We start from the raw sequence: 20,404 nt of genomic DNA on the forward strand, positions 1-20,404 counted from the left end.
AAGGGCAGCCGTAGAACTGGAAATTGCTAACTGTGATTATTTTCAATGGCTTCACATTCAATGGAATGTATTAGCGTTTTGTTAAGAATTCAGCTGGTCGTGTGAGTAACGTTAATCGGCATTACTGCAGTGAGTTAGGGGAGGCCTTTCCCAAGAGCTGTGCCTTGCTGTGCTGCACTGCACAGCCAAGGAGGCAGATCTTGTGCCCCTTTGAGCTGATAGCAAACCAGACAGCACAGACAGGTGAGGTCTGGGTATGGGTCCAGGGAGGGGAACAGTTTCCGAAATTGCTGACGTACTTGGGCACGGAACCAAGCCTTGCTGTTTCCCGGTCATGCACCCAGCCCTAGTCATAAAATCCCTGCAGTGAGCACCTTAAAGCATCTCATTTTGTGCAGAATCAGTCTCGTCTGGCTGGCTGTGGCTGGGCAGGATGTTTTCCTGCCCGCACTGGGCAGGCTGCAGCTGCATTTGACTGGGGTTTAGGGCAGTGGTCAGGTACTCCTGCCCTCCTGTGCTATCTGAAGGAACAACATGCCCACTTTAAGTGCTCCTCAGTTGCAGATAAAAAGCCACTTATGGTATAGAAATGGGGTAATTTTTATAACTGAAATCAGCATGCTCGCTGTTTTCAAGTGGATTTTTCCATTGATTAAACCTTTGCGTTTTACAGTAGTGCTTTGCTAATTGGTACTTTGCATATACAGAAGGCTGGCATGTGGCTCTCTCCATCCCAGCAAAGATTTAATAGCAGATGCAGTAGTGAACATTACTTATTACTTAGGTTTCCTTCCTTTTATAAATCACATTATAGAACGCTTACCAGCACACTCTGAAGTATTACCATAAATAATTAAATCTAAATTGCAATTGACAAAATAAAAGAATAAAGCCCTTTTTATGATGCATTACCCTGGCTTGCTTTCCTTTTAATTGCCCTTGCTCCACCATTAATTTGCAGAACACAGTAATTCATGCCACGTGCATGTGTGCGGGAGGCTCTTGCGCTCCATGAGCTGCAGTGCATCCGTGGAGGCTGGCAGCAGATGGCAGTAAGGGTTGCACCATGCATGCGGGGATGGAAAACAAGTGCTGTGGGTTGGGAGAGGAGCTCCTGTAGGTCCATGTTCAGGTTGACAAAGTGGTACTGCATTTTGGGAGCTGATGCAGTGAAAAAAGCTGTGTGGAACGTGTGTGCTCCATGGTGTGAGATGTAGGAGCTGGTGGCTGGCTGCAAGACTTGCCTTGCTGAGATCCAGATCACAGTGACTTACAGGTGTATCTGATTCCTCTCCTCTGAATGGTCCTGTGCTCTTATCCACAGAGGATTAGCGTCTACAGCAGAGCTCGCAGCATTTAGCTCTGAAGGTCCTAGTTTTGATCTGTTGTTGGCCAAGACAGCAGTTGTCAGATAAAATGGCAGTAAAAATCAAGGAGGCTCCATCTTAGGACTTGATAGACACGTTAAGTTGACATCAGTAGGGAGTGAATTGTTCTGCATTGTGGGAGAAAGTTGCTCCATTTATGAGTGTTGGAGACTGATTCATGACAATGCAACAGTGCTGTCCTAAGAGAAGGAAGATGCCGAAATGTGGTGAGGCTGAACTGCCTCACGAGCAATTGAGGTGTATGACAGTGTACCTGCTGGGGGCTGAGGAGCTGGGGGGATGCTGTGGAAAGGCTCTTTTCCCTTGGTGAATGTGGGCTGTAGCAGTGTGCAACAGAAGTGAAGGTGGGGACCTGTGGGAGGTTGTGTAGTCAGTTGGTAGGTGGTGGAGTTTCTACTTGGTGTTGCACATTGTTCCTTCAGTGAGTAGGGTCTTAACAGTGTGCAACAGGAGGCACCATCTGAATTGCATCCTCCCAGAAGGCAGAGATCCCTGCTGCCCTGCCCTGGATCCACCTGCTGCTTGTGTTCCCCATGCACCAGTTGCCTTTGTAGGCAGGGAGACACCTCGCTGTCCTTGTTTCTGAATTGCCCTTTCCTTTGTCACCATCTCCCTCTGCCAGCTGCAATCCAGGCTGCGGTTGCTGAGGGTTCTGGACTAGTTGTTCCACTCAAGGACACCAAATGAAGCCTCTGTATCACCTTCTTTAAGTGCCTGATTGAATTAAACCTTGCCTGCCTGGATTGAGTGGTGTGTTTCTCTTTTTTTGTGTGTCTTTTATTTTTTAGATAACTTGAATTGTAAAGTTTGTGTCTTCTATAGGACCTGAAGAGGAAATAAATCATCTTTTGAAAGAGCTTCCTTGGGGGCAGGGAGGGCTGTCACCTCCCAGGTCTCAGCTGTGCCCCACGCTGTGAATGCTTATTAGATTAATCTCTGCTGAGGAGCACCTGGGGACAGCAGCAGCTACGGGTGTTTGGGACCCAGTCATGGGTGTCTCCTGATAAAGGATGTTTTCCCAAACAGAGGTTCTTGCTCAGCTTCATTAGATGTCTAAGTTAGGGGAAAAGAGCATCTGTTTGTTGTGTAAACAAGCAGCTTGTGTGAAAATGTCATCTACAAAGTGTTTGTGATAGAGAAAATCTTCGCCATACCTGGATGCCAAGACTAGGGCTTTTACTCTGTGTCAGGCTTTACCAGAAAGCCAATACTTACTTCTTTGTGACTTTCCCCTTTGGGTGTCCTTTTCGCCCAACAGTTCTTGCACACGCTGCCAGGAAGGACAGGATCTTTCTGGTGTTGCACCAAGACCCTGGGTCACATCAGCTTTTCATCTGCCTGGCAAGGTCTGCGTGGTTGTGTCTTTTCAAGACAGGATAGATAGGAAAATTCTGGGTCACTAAAGGGAATCTGCAAGGGTATTCCCACCCTTTTTGTGGCCTGGCAAGCCCGATATTATTCTTAGAAGGCAAGCAGAGTGTTTTTCAAGGACACCCAACCAGAGGAATGTCGTTCTTCAGTGTGTGTGGGATGGAATCTGGGCTCAAATTGGCCTGTGAGACACAATCTCCAAAGAACAGTTTTATTTACTCTGTGCCAGTCTTCCCCTCCAGTCAAGGATGTTCTCTTGCAACATAATTGGTCCCAGTTCCCACCTTAGAAAGCTATGATGTTCTCTGCACTGCAGCTGCCTTTAATTTTGGGGGATTATTAAAGTTCATTAAAATAGTCACGTTTTATACCATCTGCTGCACGTGGTGGAGCTAACCATCATCCAGCCTATGGGCCAGGTACTAGAACAGGAGTCAGGAGCGTCCTCGCTCCATGGGTACACCTTCCCAACCCTCCTTCCCCCCTTTTGCTTGTCTAGATTTGCTTTTTTGACCAAGGACTACTCTTGCCATGTTGTTGTCCGCTGTAATTAGTCTCAGCCTTGGTTTGGGGTTCTCATACTGCAAACGCTAAATAGTCATGTTACAGTTTGGCAGAGGAGGCGCCTGTTCCGTCCAAGGGCACAGCAGATAACAGCGTGACTGTGGAAGAGATCACAGCTAACCTAAACCTGAAGATTGCCAGGAGAGAGCATTATAAATATATTTTGGATGTCTACTGCTAGGACTTTGAAAGGGCATACTGCAGTGAGTGATTTAAACAGTTGACAGGAAGGAGCATGAATTGACCTGTTTTTACAGTATCGTTCTGTAGAGAATTTTTCGCATGTCCCATCTTGCTTGTTGCAGACATGACACATTACTGTTTCATACGAGCTTGGTTAAAACCAATGCCGCTAGCTTAATCTGTAATGCACAGAATTATTTCTGTTTCCTTTTGAGGCTGAGAGGAAAAGCAAAGCTTTAAAGAGGAAAAAAATAAATAGAAGGAGCTGCAACTGGTTTAGCATTCTACAAAGTTTCTCTGAGTCCTCCAAACCTTTAATTGACTCAGGAGCATAAAATTGAGAAGGGGAGAGAGTGAGCGAGTGTGCGGAGTGACGTGAGCGATTTGAATAATTTATTGTCCTTTGAAGTTGCAAGAGAAATTTCAGCTGCCTTGGGGAGTAATTTCTCCCTGTTCTGAAAGGGTTTCTCCTTGTTTTAAACTCATTCAGAGGATGATAGTTTTGCATTTTCTGCATAATTAATGAGCATACCTCCCCCCACTCTCATACAACCTCTGAAGAGTGGTGGGGTGATGAAACTTGGTGGTTTTTTTAATTAATAAAATCAAATTAATTTGGCTATGTCATCTTCCTCCCTCAACTCCGTTAGAATTTATAGATTTATTTATAAATTAGTCTGAGCACAGTGTTAGGAGGGCTGTCACTTACAAATCTTTAGCCTGGACTTTGATTTGTTTCAGTGAATTTCTAAGAAGATGGTGTAGGTTTTTTTCAGTTCAGCTGTTAAAGATCACCTTGAGACTGACTCTCATGGGATCACCCACTGAGCCAGGAAGACCCTTCAGCTCTTCGTTTTTCTTTGTCTGTCTGCACGAGTAGGATCTGTTTGGTTTTGAGAGCCTTCTCTGTGGTTTTTTTCTTTGTAAGTGCTGTGATACTCCCCTTTCCTTGCAAGACCTGCTAATTGTAGTTAATTCCAATAGCTGCCACTTGAGGGACCGCCTTCACCTGAGAGGGGAAGGCATCTTCTGCCCTGGTGCCTGAAGGGGCTGTATTACAGCCTTCTGATAAGAAGCCATCCCTTGCCTCCCTTGGCAGGTGTCAAACATGAACAGAAACCTGTCCTAATAAAAAAAAAAAAAGCTCACCTTCCTCAATTGCTGTCTTTGATAGAAGAATTTAAGGGGTCCTTGCTGCTGCTTTTTCGTGTTTCCATTTCTCTCTCGCTCATGTGTTGCGTTATTTTTCTCGCTCACTGAATCTCTAGTTACGCCAAAGCTGAATTTGGTAGGTTCCCACCACTGTCAGTTCTCAGCACTGTTGTTGCATTCTCCCTTTTTTTTCTTCTTTTGTGTTGATGTGCTTACTACAAATCTGAATGATGAGTATGGTGGTTAAGAGACAGAAATTGTAATGACTCGTGTGGTAGGAGTCAAAGTTCATGATCATTAAAGGTTGTGTTCATCCATTAATCGTGGCTTTGGTAGGTTTTGGTTTCTTGTTTTCAAGATCTCCCATCCTGAGCTCCCTTGACATCCCAGCCTCAATACTAATAGGCAGTACAAGCTCACAATATACCGTTAAGACCCAGGGTAAGATGCTTCAAGCTTGTATACCCAGAATCTCCTTTTGTTGCATGGAAAATGTGGGCTGAGAGCTCTTACCAGAGGTCGGATAGGAATGATGTAACAAGCTTTTGAAAATACCTCAAATTCTGTGCTCTAGGAATTGTACCTTACCCTTTTTCTGTAGACCAGACTTCCTCTCTTGCCTGAAAGAGAAGCAGACAACAGCTAGTAAGTGGAAGTAATATATCTTTTATTTACAGGAGTAAAAAAGCAGCGTTTTATCAGATGATATTTTATTTATCTGGTGTGCCTTTCATCCCCAAATGATCCCTACATATATGCATTAGCTAGCAAATCTTGGTTGAGATCGTTCATCTGCTGTAGTGCTGCAGCCCCTTCTGAGCTGGCAGTACAAGGCAGGAGACCTAGCTGTGTTTACATTTTGCAAAGGTCTTTGTCATATCACTAAACCAAGGATCAGAACTGATCTCCCTGATGACATCCTTGGGGCTTCTAGCACTGTTCTTCCTCTGAAAGACCATGAGATGCAGAAGCTTGTAGCCGTTTGTTTTCCCCATTGCTGCTGACTCTGCTGTCACTTCTCGGTGGCTCAGGACCTCTGCTGGGCTATATTAAGATGGCACGGCCCCCTGGGAGTTGTGATCTTTGCTTGTTAGGCTTTTTCTTCTTTCAGGCTTGTCCCATAGGAGGTGGTTTTTCATGTTCTGGTATCCCCCCTGGACTCTGATTCTTTGGTGGCTTAAACAGAGCAGCGGAGGTTGAGTACAGAGCCAAGTCTTTTCTAGGTAGTGGGTGAATCGAGCTTCTCCAGGATGCCAGTATCGATGACACAGCTGGAGTAGAAGCTGTCCTAGTAACATGGCAAGGGGAGGGAGAGCTCCCTGCCTTAAGCTTCTAATGTCAAACAATCTGGGATTGCTGTTGTGACATTGATGGACAAGGGGCTCTCATTAAGTGGCCAGGATAACTCCTTGGGTTTCTTGTTCCTTCTCTGCTCTGGGTTATTATGCCTTGTTATAGGGCTTGCGGACAAATACGAATGAGATGTTGTTACAGTTGACTGAAAGTGCTTGTATACCCCCAGGGTCCTGGCTGGACACGTTGCTGAGGCTGCATGTGCTCCTGTGCTTGCTGGCCCCTCAGTGGCTGATCCCAGGGCTACCATCTTGTCTGCTTCAGCTCTTGCTGATCACAAGGAGCAACTTTCTTCCTGGCATTGTGTTGTAGTGCCAGAAGGTGAATGAGTATCCTGGCCAGAGGGCCATCAGCATTATCACTTTCTCCTTTGCCCCTCAATTTGATTTGTACCAGGAAGGGAGGGTGGAACCGCCATGCGCTGGGTGCAGGCAGCAAGCACAAGGAGATGAGGTAAGGAGATGTGGTTAGCACACCTCAAGCGCTCTCCATCTGAATTCGTAAGAGAAGGGAGGTGGGGAAACTGAGGCACGGGAAGAGGAGGTTTGTGGAGTGGGGCCACAGAATGCATTGAAAGCAAACTCAGTCTTGTATTTTCTACATCATGTTCCCTCTTGCACATACTTCATATGCTGCTAAATGCTGCTTCTTTTCCATCCTTTCTTGCCTTATGTGCAGAGTCCATTTTGATGCTGGCACCAGCTGCCTGCCATGTTCGCTGTCCTTTACTGCCAAAATACAGATCCCTTCACCCCTAATGTTAATCCCTCATTTTTCATTCATTAAACTGAAGCTCACATGGTGCTCTGGGCTTCCACCAGGTCACGGCTTTCACAGGATGGGTGGTTTCTGATGTGTGCACGCTGCATGGCTCGAGGCACCAGGTACATTTTCGTGTGTTAGGGAGGGAGGGAATAAGAAGGTCCAGAATACCGTCCCACTCCCTGTAGGACAGGGACAGCTCTCCATCCTGCCCTGTAGAGCAGTTTGCATCCTGTATATGTGTATCCCTACAGTGTGCCCTATACATTTGCATAAATCACAGCTGGAAGAACATTTTCCTTGGCTCTGTCAGGGTGCCAGTCACTGGGGCTGTTACTGGGGCTGATCTGTGGCAGTGACAAATATCATTTGTGCTATGGAGGGAGGCAGATCCTTTCCATACATATGGATGTACGATGGTAGCCTGGAGAAGTCCTGCCGAAACTGGATGACTTTGTACTAGCTGCTGTTCCCATGCGATAAGGCACTGTCCCATCCCTGAAAACTAGCAGTTTAAATAGACCAGAAGGAAGGATTATGCTTCCCCTCCAGCAGGCAGGATAATGTGGTTTTTCTCACCTTGGGTGTCAGAACTAGGAATAGATCTCCAATAGCCTCAGTCTCATCCTGCCTCCACTACTGGAGGCTCGTACCTGCTCTTCCAGAGGGTCTGTATCTGAGTGCATTGCAAATAGGAGCCTGAAGGCTGTACGGATGTGCCCGATCCCCAAAATTACAAGCCTCATGGCAAGAACAGCTTGGCACGGTGCTGGCTACGAAAGGTCTGCTGCCTCATCCTGGCTGAGGGGAAAGGTGGGAGCTGGCAGCACGGGCAGGCGTCGGAAGGGAGCAGGTGCCGGGGTTGTTGGACAGCCAGTGTAGGAAAGATGGATGAAATGAGTTATTGATCTTTCTCACCCATTTTCTGTTTGTGTTAAATCCTGTCCTGGGTTGCCTCCTTCACTTCTGTCCTTCCCTCTCTGGGGCCTTGCAAGAAAGGAGAAGAGGTCATCTTTCAAGTGACATTCCCTCATGTCCAACAGGGAACAGCCTGCATTCACCTGTGTATAGCCCAGCTTTTCTGAGTCAGGTAAGGGCTTTCGTGGATCAGCAGCAGGGGAATAGCAAGGTGGAAGTACTTCACTTCCAAAAAAATACCTTGTCCTTTTTTTTTTACCCTCCTTTCCCCAACCTTGCCAGTCCCATCTCCCTGAAGGGAGCCAAGAGCTGCTGACAGTAAGAGGAAGTTTCTGTCTGAAGCCTATAATTATCCTGTCTGCCTTCCCAGAAAAGGCCAGTTGGGGAGCGAGCGTGCTTCTGTTTCATGGACCAGCCCTGTGTTCTCCTGCCTCCCCAATTACTGCTTAATGGACTTTTTATGATGATAAGACGACTGGGTTGGGGAGAAGTTATTGACGGGGAAATGGAATATAATTCACTCCCTGTTTGTTTGTTCTGTCAGAAAACCCTCATTTTAATTTTATTTGTGAGGCACTGAGAAACAGCCCTTGGAAAAAAAGTGCAAAATCTGTCAGTAAAACCCTGGATTTCATGGGAACCAGAGCCTCTGCAGGACCTCTCCAAGGGGTGTTTTCAATCTTATTGAGTGTCTCCATAGAGACCCTCCCCACAGCCTGCATCAGTCTGCTCCCACTTTGCAGCTCTCACTCCTCTCGTGAAGAAAAATGTGAATTATGGAGCCATCTTTCTTGCCTCTACCTCTCTTGCAAGCTCCCCCGCTCCCTAATGCTGCTGCTTTGAAATGCGTACCCATTCCAAACATTGCATTCTTGCTCCCCACTCTCCATCTGTCTCAAATTTGGTTGCTCTCTCCTGTTTTCATCTGCTCTGTGGCTTGTCTGCTTTATCTAATCTTCACTTCCTTGCTCTGGCTCTGAACACCTCCCTCCTCTCCATCTTGCTCCAGTTCTCTTGCATTTTCCCTGTTGATCTCTTCTGTCCTTATCCTCACTGATTTTCCCATCCTTTCCACACTCTGCTCCCCTCTTTAGCTTCCCTGTTCATTGGTGTGGCAAAGCTGTTCCTCTGCTCCGCTGGCCATGCTTCCCAGTCTGTCCCCAGCTGCTCAGTGCTCCCATCTTGATCCCTCAAATGCAGGGCATGCATCTGCTGCATGCGAACAGACCGCAGCAGCGCATGTGTGTAAAACACATTTCCTAATCCAGCGAACACTCAGTGCCTGGCCAAACCTGGAGCTCACTTTCTCAGAGAGGTTTTTGGGAGGGGAGATGAAAGCACTACCACCCAGGGCTGTAGCTGGGGGAGCAGCTTGTGCTCCTTTTCCGATGGTGAGCCTATTAGCAGTTATGGAAAACAGAGATGGAGTTTCACTACATCAGCAGAAAGTTTAAGCCCAAAAACCACAGGGAAGGGGGAGGAGGAAGAGCAGGAGAAGACAGGGGGGTTGACCCTTTGCATGCCGTTGAGAATGCCATTGGATTCCTTCCTGGTTGCTCTCGAAGTTAGAAGAGGGTGAGTGACATATGATGAGAGATGTCCCTGTTCAAGCTAACACGGCCTGGTTATTGGGAGATTGCAAAGCTTTTGTCTGGGTTTTGTTTTTTATCTTCTTCTCCCACCAAGAAGTACATGTAGGAGAAGGTCTCTGACTTCTGTCTCTAGCGTTTTTTTTGTGTGGTTGTTTTCTTTTTGTTTGTATTACAATATTTAGAGGCTATAGTTGTGTGCAATACCACCTAGGGTGTTGAGTGCTGAACAGATCTATTCTGAAACCATCCTTTGCTCCAAATTGCTTGTAGTGTCTAGACCAAGGCAGGCAGGCAGGTGTGAGAAACGACGATTGTCACCTCTGCGCTGCGTGTGGCAGACTGAGGTGCAGGGAAGGGTGTGTGTCCAAGGTCAGCTGAATTCGTGTCAGAGCCAGAGATCTGAATCCCGATTGTAGGAATCATCTGGAGCCTGGAAGAGCAGACTGGGGTGTGCTAACGCTAACAGCAAATTAACATTGACCACGTGTGGCTTAATGGTCTCATCTTTTACCTTTGCTCTTGAAAGGCAGAACTGCACGTATGTGTGTGTATATATATGCACAAAAAAGGGTGAATTTTGATCAGTTGAGCATTTTTGAGCTAGGATAAAAGTTGTCACTGGCTAAGATGCCCTGAATGTCTCTTGTAGTGGTGATGCTCTCATGGTGGGCTGCTCTGCAGGGAAATGTTGGGCTCAGCTGACATTTTGTGGGGCCGTTTGTTGAAGGTCAGCCAGGAGCAGTGAGCAAAAAGATGGCTGCGGCACTTGTTTAGGAAGGCTATGATAAGCCAGCTAAACAGCAAGAAAATGGCCTGGCTGCTGTGCTTTTGCTTTCATTTCTGTGGCAGGTCTTGGGTATGGCATTGAGCCGGCTCCATTCCCCATGGTGGAGATGGTGAGGGTTTATTCACCAGTGAAGGAGGAGCTGAAGCTTCGTGTGCCATCACTGTGGTTCAGCAGGACCAGCACGTGGGCCTCCTCCACAGTGATGACAACGGGGTCCAGGGCACCGAAAATGGAAGCAAAAGCTTTTAAAATACACGTTCTCTAGCTGGCTTTCTTTTGTTTCCATGGATTGCTGTCACTGTGGGCGATAGGCCCTGTCAGCCAGGTTCACACTGCTCCCTGTGCTGGGGCCAGATGAAAGAATAAGGGCTTTGTCTTTATTTGTGGCCCGTTGTTGGGATGCTTCCCTGGGGGTGGCGGGAGGGGGCTGCAGAAGGCGGAGGTGTTAAGCGCAGAGGTGAATTTCGCTGTCTAAAATCCACGGTGGGTCCTTGCTGGGGGTGAGGGGGGTGAGCGGGGGGTCAAGAGGAAGCAGAGATATGGAGGCGCCTCTCTGCAGCCCCCTCAGGGAGAGCCTGCGGGGCAGAGGGTCAGCTCACATTGCCCATTCCCTCCCACAGCTGGGGCAAATAATACAGTAATTGTGGTCAGAGGCCATCCTCTGGGCCCCTGTGGGGCGAGACAGGCCTGTCACTAAGGCAGTGACACCTCCAGGCCTCCCTGTGGGGCGCAGGATGAAGGGGACGTGGTGGACATATTGTCGCTCTCCCTGTGGGAGCAGCTTTCTGCCTTGGAGCTGCCGCAGAGCTGGCAGGCTGCAGCTCGGGAGGGAGGAGCTGTTTAGTTCGCAGTTGGGTCTCCTGGCCATTTTGGCAGCGAGGTGTGTGGGGTCTTCTCTTTCCTCATGGCGGAGAGGTGGAGGGCGGCGTGCTGCCGGCTGGTCCTGTGCCTGTCGGGGCGGAGGGTTTCACCTCAGAAGCCCCGCAGTGGAGGGCAGGTTCTGGCCGTGTCACCCAGGCCGGGGCGGCAGGGTGCGGGCTGCTCCGTGTGGCCCATGCCAGGCCTTGCCCAAAGCGCCTCCTGTTTCTGAGCCAGCCCCGGAGCCATGCGGCTGGGGGGTGTTGGGGTACCCACCTGGCACAAGATGCTTGGAGAATCAATCTTGTCTCAGAAAGACCCAGGGGAGTCAGTGTCTCCTCGCCGTGACCTGCCTCTCTCCTTACCCCCTTGGGGCTAACCCGGGTCGGTCTTCCCTGAAGCGACCCAGGGAGCTGGGCAGTGGGCTGGCGGCTGCCATGCCAGTGTCACACAGCCTGTGGCACCGCCAGGGCTTCGTTCAGCTGCCTCGGCTGAGCCGGTGTGAGTTTTCCTCTCAGCTTTTCAGGCTCTCTCCCATTTTGTGGCTGGAGCGTACCGGGGTAGTGTGGAGAAAGCTGCTCCTGCACCATGTTGTGGTCTGCGAGGCCAAATGTCTCGTCCTTGTCCCTCTGTGAATCCACCTGCAGTGCTGCAGAACCACCACCAGCTCTGCCGGGACACCAGGCTTGCAGGAAGCAAGGGGGAAGGTCCTGTGGTGCAAGTTCTTAAATCTGCTTTTTCTTTTTCTCTCCTCCACATCCTGCTCCCCTTTAGCTGTCAGCTCAGGTATATTGAGCCCATTTGTGCTCCTGCCTCTACCACCCTGAAATCCCCTCTGGATTCTCCATCCCTTTCTCTTCAGCTTTTGATGTTTCAGACAGGCATATGGTGGCTGGCTGGCCTGTCTCCCTCGCTCCTTGTCCGTCACCCACTGTTCACCATAGCATCAGTTCGTGAGGGACATTTGGGTTTAAAGGGTGAGATGTCCCCTCCTTTTCCCCACTCCTACGTCTTTCAAGCTTCTTTACAGCAAAGCTTCTCAGGCTGTTTTGTCATCTGTGTATCGTTAGCAGGGAGATATTGGGGGTTTTTTTACATGACTGTGTTTGAAGAACTTCTGCTTTGGTGTTACATGAAAGAAGGAAGGAAGGAGAGGTGAGGCAGCACCATTTTCCTTTTCTGTGATGAAAGCCGCCTTGCTGTGCAGCCCTTGTACGTGGGCTGATGTCATACCATGCTCCTCTAGTGCGTGTGCCTCGGCGATGAGTAGGAGACCCCACCCTTATACCTTGCAGCTTCTGCTCGAAGTCTACCTTAGAATTCACAAAATCCCAGCAGCAAATGTGCGTCATGTCCCTTCTGAAGAGATGCCAGCGCCACCTGTGTTCCCCTAGGTCTGTGCTGTGGAATGTGAAGCCAGCTGGAGGTCGTCTGCACAGGAGTGACTGGGATGGTGAGCGCATGGTCCCATCGCCTGCCCTCGGCAGCCTTCGGGAACGCGGAGCTCTCTGGAAGGGGTGGCAGAGGTTGGGCCAAAGGGCAGGCAGCATGTGTGTTGATCGTCTTTGCAGACGCAATTACAGAGTGCGGGGTGGATGGTGAATATGTGTCTCTTCCTTACAGTAAGTGGCAACTAGCCAGTGTGTCACTTGCCCTGGCTGTTGCTTTTGGGAAGTGCGTAGGTGGTGGGCAGGAGGGAAAGGTTCAGTTTGACTTGATGGCTTTCCATTAAGCTGTAGAGAAGAATCACAGGTACACAGCAGCCATCCGGTCTTTTCAACCTTCTCTCCAGAGACCGAGACCCTGCAGGAAGCCTCTCATAGTAGGAAAATTCTTTTAAGCTCCAGGGTTTTCCATACTGCAAAAAAACAGGTTCTGCTACTTTGCAAGCAGAGAAAGGGGAAAAAGAAAAATCTCTTGTAACCACTGGACCTAGGTGGAACTCAAACTTGGTCTTTCCAACACTGACTTCTCTCAGCTCTCCATGAGGGAGAGTATATGTGAAGTGATATAAAATCTCCTGGATTGCAAGTATGTCATCTGGAAAATGCCTGTCTGTGATTATTTATTTATTTGAAATGGAGGTCCTGCAGTCTTGGCAAATGAGGGGAAACACATAAGCCCCTCTGAGTGGGCTGATAGTGTTTCATTTTCACATGGCACCTTGTTCCTGCATTTGGAGGCTTTCAAAGCCATTTGCAGAGCTGAAGACTGAATTCTAACTGTATGTTTCATTGCAAGCTGGACCTGGCACGGCAGAACTGTGGCAGTCCTACGCAGCATGTAGGAATTTGTTTCAGCTTTGTATCATCACCACCTTGCCTGTGATAGTGCTGGCTTTCTTGTTCTGAGGGGAGAGGGTTGTTCTGTGATTGGCGTGGGCTGCAGTGACAAGCGCTGCAGTGACTAGGGGTGCATAGGTGGGGAGCACAGTGGGTGATTGGGGGGGGGTGGGGGCGGGGCGGGGAATCAAAGTGTGGAGTTCTGAGGCCTGGGTGAAGTTAAAATGAACAATTTAACTTTGATTTGCACTGATTTTTACAAGCGAGTAGCAACATCTAATAGATTATTTGATAAGGATGTTTGTTGGGTTTCTTTTCTTTTGTCTCTCACTGTCTAAGGGTTTATTGTAGGCAGTTCAGCATTGCAGTGAGCTCAGGAAAAGCAGCGTTCACAGGTCAGCTTGGCTTCCCTGTTACCACACACTGAGTCAACAGAGGTCCCCAAAAAGGGATTGCTGAGCAATGACTCCAAGTTCACTATTTTTTTGAGCACCGTCCCTTTCTTCAGGACAGAAATAGAACCTTATTTTTCTCCTCAGCTGTGTTCTCCTCATACTGTTTGTGCCCATTTAAATGTATATGTGACATTAAGGATTATTAGGGGGTTTTATTTTAGGAAATGAACTTGCATCAATAATATGTTCTTAAAAGCCTTGGATGTTTTTGGCTGTACCTGCAGAATTGAGTTCTGCAAACTCTTCAGATATTGAACTGAGAAGAGAGGAAGAAAGTCAGGTTGCGGGCAGAGTGAGCATTTATACTTTAGCCTGAAGCAAAGTTTTGGGTTTGCCTTTCCCAGATGGAAGACAGATACCCCAGTCCCAGAACCTCCAGTGGGACTTGCTTGATAACCTTTAGCTGTAACATTGCAAAGAAGACTCTGACCTCTAAATATAGATTTGGATATTTATAAATCCGATGCTTTGTACACACAGCATTCAGTGGGACATAAACAGCTCCAGCAAATTGTGTTTACCTCCAGCGTGGAAACAAATGCTTGATTGCATCACATGAGCTTGCTCAGTGGCTTTTATTTATATACTGCTGGCCACACCAAGCAGGGAAGGGGAGAATTCTTCTTTTTGTATTTTGACCCCTAAAAGACCCTGGAGACTTCTCTCTAGCTACCATTTGCCCTCTTCTTAAGCTCCTTGGTAGGCTGTTTACATCTTATTTTATAGACTCTGAGTATGTACATATAAATACACACATTTCAGAGTCATGTGGTCTGCTTTTCTCAAGAATAACAGACGGCAACTTTATGATCTGAGTGATTTTATTTGAACACAGCTGTGGCCTTGTAATTTAAATATTTCAATAAATTTTAAACTAACTAGATGAGATGAGAGGAAACCGTGCAGGGAAAACAGGTTAGAGCACGGAAGGAGGATTCCCTGAGGGTAGAGGCAATATGGGCTGTGCACAAACACTCCTGGCCTCGTCTTCCTCTCATGAGAAGGCCCTTGATACCTTCCTTGGTCAGAAAGCCCATCCCGGCATCTTTCCCCTCCTTGCAAAGGCAGTCGGACATGGATGGAAATCAGCGGCAGGGGGTGAGGGAGAGGTGCTGCAAGCTCAAGTGTTGTTCCTTTGGGTCCAGGCTGGCTAAAACGCAGCCCCAGGCTCTGGGTGTGCTTGTTCAGGCATCACTGCACCTTTGAGCATCTGGTTATGAGAGGAGTTTGAGAAGCTTTTAGCTTCTTCCTTCGGCAGCGTGAATTTCTTGTTTTTCTCAGATGTCTCATGATGAGAAGAGGGGATGGGGGAACTGCAGGAGCAGACTGCAGACTTGGCTGCCGTGCTCTTGGTTTTGACAACTGGATGGTTTTGAAATGATCACAACTTTCGTTTGTTGGGCTGTATCCTATCAACTTGCCTGTTCCAAAGGGTGGCATACCTGTTGCTGTGTAAATGTACCAGTGAGGGCCAGAGAAAAAATTTGCTGATGGAAACAGAGGTGCTCAAGCCAAGGAAGTTTCATATTCTAAAGCCACTGGCATCAGCCTGTTTCACACCTTCCTCCTCAGTATCACTGTGTGCCAAGTTACTGTACCATTTATTTCATGGTCCTTCTCCCACTTTTTACCCCTGCCTTGGGTACGTTCCTATAAATCTCCCCCATTCCTTAATAATAATATAAATCCCCTGCTAGGATCTAAGGAGTGCAATTCAGTGTTTCTAGACGTTGTTTTCAGCTCTGGCAGCTTTTGGCGGTGATCATTAGATGGGCTTTGCCAGGGCAGTTTCCCCTGTGCAGAACAGTTTAAAAGTCCACTTTTAAAAGAGGCTTTGCAACATCATCACATTGAAATCTCTTTGTAGGATCGGGCCCTTAATCATTTTGTGCTGTAGCTTCTTCATATGTAAAATGGAGGTAGAGACTGTTTGTTCCTAAAAAGCCGAGTAATTTCATCTGTGTTCATTAAAGAATAGCAGTGATAATGCTACTATTAATTACAAACAATCTATTAGAGTTTGTCTTTCCTTGTGCCAATGATGATATTTCTTTTTTTTTTTTAAAGGTCCCCCTGTGTTCATTAAAAAACCTGTGGACCAAATTGGTGTGTCAGGAGGGGTGGCCTCCTTTGTATGCCAAGCGACTGGAGACCCAAAGCCACGGGTGACCTGGAACAAGAAAGGAAAAAAAGTAAACTCTCAGAGGTTTGAGGTAAGAGAAATCCTTGAAATTTGTGCCTGTATATATAGAGAGAGACTGGTGCAAAGCAGCTAGTGCTTTTCTTTGGCCATTTCCAGACCCGATAATAAAGGGAGATTTGGAAGGGGAGGAGTTTTAACAGTGGAAGGAGTGAAACGCAAGCTCTTGGCCATGTCAACAGCTGGGTTTGTTCCAAAGAAAGAGAGAACTTGGCTCACTTACATGATGGGAGCTTTTTCTTTTGTTCTGTTGGGTTTTTTTTCCCCTCCTGGGATATAATATAAAGCTGTCTTCTTCCTTCCCTAAAAAAAACCAACCCCCAAGTGGTACTTCAGCTCTGTAAATGCACCTTCATACCCATCCATGACTCATTATTTTAACCCTGGGACAGCCTGGAGTAAACATTACAGTTGCTGGCAACCAGACCCAAACAATTGGCATTGTTTAGATAGAAATGAGAGGGGAGGAACAAGGACTAGGAGGTCATCCTGTGGAATTTGCTGTGGGACTCAGCCCAGCCAGGCAGCTGTGTGCTGAGAGGAGCTTTGTGGTGTCAGCTGCCCATGCAGATGGAGGAACAAGGCAGGAGTTCATTTTCATTTTGTTTTCACTTGGTCTTTTTCCTCCTCCTTCATCACAGTTGTCCTCTGAACACCCATTCCGTACACACTGTCACCATGGCTCATTCTTTCAGTGCATTTGAGATGTACATAGCAGTGCTGGTGGGTCAGTGGTCAGAGACAGGGTTTGGCATGTGACAGTTCTCTGTTACCTTGAGGTTAGTGGAAAGACAAGTTGACCATGTTGGTTATGTGTAGGGCATTGTGGGGCTGCTGCTGAAGTATGTTTGTGAGTGTGCGTGCTTGTGTGTATGTTGCTGCCTCCTTTAGAAGCAAGAATGAGCCTTCTGCTTTTAATCCAAGGAGGCTTACTATGTGTTTGTCTCTCTTTCCCTTCATCCCCCAGACAATTGAATTTGATGAAAGTGCAGGTGCTGTTTTGAGGATCCAGCCCCTCCGGACTCCCCGGGATGAGAACATTTACGAGTGTGTTGCTCAAAACCCTCATGGGGAGGTCACCGTCCATGCCAAGCTCACCGTCCTCCGAGGTAAAGAGCATGCCTGCCTGCCCTATGTCAGTGTCACAGGGGAGAAGGGACCCTTCAGATTCTCCCTTCAGATGAGAGGAAAGGCTGTTAAAAAATGTGTGGCCAAGGCACAAAGTCCTCCATTTTTTGGTTTATTCTGACCTGTCAGATCTATTTGCTATTATTACCCCAGAGAGTCATGAGATTGCTATGTAAGAAACAAAGCTAAAAATGGACCACTTCAGGAGCTTTGGATGATGTGCTGAGGTTCCTTCCAACCTGAATTATCCTGTGACCCTGTGACCTTCCCTGCCCTCCAATAAAAATTCCTTCCCCGGGTTTATGAGCAGCACCAGAAAATCCCCATCATTATCCTCAGAAATGTGGCACCATTCATCCAGACACCCAAGAAAACCTTAGCTGAGGAATCACTGAATGGGCTGAGGTTGGTTGTGTATCTGCATGGGCTTTCATACAGCTGGTAGCAATGCCAGCCTCTTCCCATGTGCAAGATACCTATTTTGCCCTTCTGGGCATCTTCCCTCTTTCCAGAGGTCCTTTGCTCCATGTACTCTCCAAGAAAACAGTTCCCCTCTCCATTTTGTTCTGGTTCTTTTTCACTTGTCCCCACTATAAAGGATGTTTACATGGATGCCTCCTTCATGTCATCTGTTTGAAATATGCTCCCTGAACTTGATGTGGAGGAGGGAACAATATGGTCTTGCTGTGGATGCCTCTGAATGATTACTCTTACCCCAGAGATCTGTAAAATTGTTGTGTGAAACACTAAGCCAGGCTGCTTGCTAAAACTGACCCGTTTTAGTGGAAAAGGTACGTAGTGGTCTCTGTTCAAACCACAGTGTGAGTGATCCTGGCAGAAAAGGTGTGGTGGATAACTGCCTGAGAGCTCCTGAAGGGAGTTTAGCTTGGGAGCACTGGCTGTTGATGAAGCCATCAGCAGGAGATGGTGTAGAAAAGCCATGGGCTTTTGAATCAGGGTACTTTCAGCCAGAGCCATTATTTGTGCAGTGAGCATGGCTAACCATAGTTTTAGGTGCTCCAGGCAGTGTGTGATCCTCGTAAGGCCAAGTGGTAGCTCTGCCTGTATGACAGTTGCTTTTTCTTCTGCAGTTTCTGTGTTGTCTCCAAGAGCATCTTAAATCTTCTTGTTTGAAGAGACAGTGAGCACATCCTTAATAGCGCAGAGCGAAATCTGTGTGCAAATCCCCAATGTACGGCTGTAAATAAAGACCAGACATAGAGGGCGCATGGCAGAGCCCTTGACCTCCCCTTGTAGTGGGGAATATCCCTTCTGTTGCCCACCTGGCAGGCTCTGTGTTGTCAAGATGCTGGCTGCCTTTGAGCGTGCGGGCTCATGGTCCAATCATGTCTGACAGATTTGTGTATGTGCATTTGAATCTTTGTGTAGCTCCTTTGCCTGGCATGGCATTTAACCTTCTGTTAGCAGTACGTGGTGGGATGTATCTGTCAGGTGACTGGAACAGCGCTTTATGGCACGAGTGTGTCTAGCTGCAGTTATCCTGCAGGGCTGGGAGCCTTATTCTTCACACTTATTCCCATATATTCTTTGGGAGCTGTGACAGTTTGAGGGAAGTGCCCCTGCAATCATATTCAAAGTTTCTACCCCTTGACTTCAGCTACAACCAGTGGCAAGAGAGGTGGTTGTCCTCCAGCTGCTGCCCTCACAAATCCTGGATTCTCACAGCATTTTTAAGGCACTCTCCACTGAAAGGAAGCTGCAGTGTATGGGAAACGATGAGCTGAGCTCAGTGACTGTCCTTAGGGACCAAGGTTCTTTGTACGTGTCTTTTTGCAGCTCTTCCTTCCGGTATCAGCATCATACATGTCAGCTAGAGAGCCAGATGACAGAACAGGAGCTACATCTCCCCGCCGCCTGACTAATTACGCACTTTGCTGATCCCACCAGAACATTATTACTGTGTGCTTTGCTCCTGTGTTGTGCTGCTCTTGCAAGCACTCCTGTTCTGTTTGCCTAATAGGACCTGGTGTGGTAGCTTTGTTAACTGACAGTGCAAGAGCAGGTAGGGTACCCAGTTTGTCAGATTTGGGGAGCAGTAATTGGCTGCGGGCCTGGGCCAGGACATTGCTGAAGAGCATCAAGGAAGTAGTTTTTACAGCATACTCTCCCCATCCCTGCCTCAGTTGGAGTTATTCCATCCTTAATCTCTCCTTAGCTTTCACACAGCAAAGGTTGTCTCCTCTTTTATCTGCATTTTTAAGTGCTGGGGAAGTTAAAAGGATGAAGCACAAATCCACTAATCTCCACAATGACAAAGTTAGCATGCTGGCGTCTATTCCTCTCTTTTTCCTCCCCACTTCTGCATTCACCCACTCTTCTGTTTGTCTCTTCTCCACCTTTCCTTGCAAGGCCTCCTTGTCCTTTCCAACTCTCTTCTCTCACTTTCAGAACTAATGCTTAACATGTGGGGGTGGGGGGGCTGCTCCACAGCTTGGAGATGAATGTGAGCTGTCATCAGCAGAAGCTGTTACCTTGCCGTACTGTGGAGTATGGAAACCTGGGCCCCAGCTGTTACAAGCTCTGCAGGATGGGCTTGGTAGTAATTCCGCAGCCTGTTGGCTGTGCTGTTGTAATCACAGTTCAGCATACATGTGTCTACCTTCATGCTGTACACATGCATAACAGTTACAGGATTTCTTCAACACTGGTGGAGTCTCATGAACAGAAGAGAAAATAATACATTCTTCCCTACTAGATGCAGCTGCTGAAGGTTTTGAGAGTAAACCCTTTTTCGCTTATGCACATGACAGCTACTGGATCAGACCTTGTCAGAAATCCACGTGCATTAAAAAACAGGAAGCTGCAGGAGAGGAAACCTTTGGGAGCTTCTGAGAAGCAGAGCTTGTGATGGATGTGGTACAACTTAGACAAAGTCTCTAACACCAGCTCTGCTGGCTTGCTCGTCCTTCCTGCTCTTCCTCTCGAGGGATCTGAGTTTTGATAGGGCTATGGAGACTTGCTGTTCTTCCCGCAGCTGGCCAGACATAGTGCCTGCAAACCTGATTCCTGTAGAGCCCAAAGAAAAGGAAAGAAAATGGTTTGGGGAAGTGTTTTCCAGTTATTGTTGACTCCAGGTGCTGTCCTTTTTTCATTGTAACTTAGGCAGAAAGGAAGCCAGTTGGCACAGGCAGCCCAGTTCCCACTTGGTATAGTTTCTCTAAGCTCCACGCTCCCAGGAAAGATATACAAATTTATTAGTGTTGTTATTGCTTCCTGTTTATAGATTATACTTTCTCTCTGCTTCTTTAACAGAGGTTCTCATGCTGCAAAAGATTTTCCTATGTTGTTGGCAGCTGAGTGGGCTGAGAGTACAGGGGAGCCTTGATGCAACTTTCTGCTTGCATTGCCTCTGCTGCTGGGAGGCACAAGCTGGATTTCAAGAAGGGCCAG

The 20,404-nt window shown here is 47.6% G+C and overlaps 1 protein-coding gene across 23 annotated transcripts in view; it reads left to right on the forward strand.

The window, feature by feature from the left end:
* PTPRS (protein tyrosine phosphatase receptor type S) overlaps positions 1-20,404 on the forward strand; it is a 162,823-nt gene that overhangs the window by 66,255 nt on the left and 76,164 nt on the right. For all 23 annotated transcript variants that reach the window (XM_040590975.1, XM_040590969.1, XM_040590968.1 and 20 more), the window contains 2 exons: positions 15,733-15,878; positions 16,833-16,974. In XM_040590975.1, the coding sequence (XP_040446909.1) occupies positions 15,733-15,878; positions 16,833-16,974 (288 nt within the window). The remainder of the gene's footprint in view (positions 1-15,732; positions 15,879-16,832; positions 16,975-20,404) is intronic.

This window comes from Falco naumanni, chromosome 4, assembly GCF_017639655.2.
Source record: "Falco naumanni isolate bFalNau1 chromosome 4, bFalNau1.pat, whole genome shotgun sequence".
NCBI lineage: Eukaryota > Metazoa > Chordata > Aves > Falconiformes > Falconidae > Falco > Falco naumanni.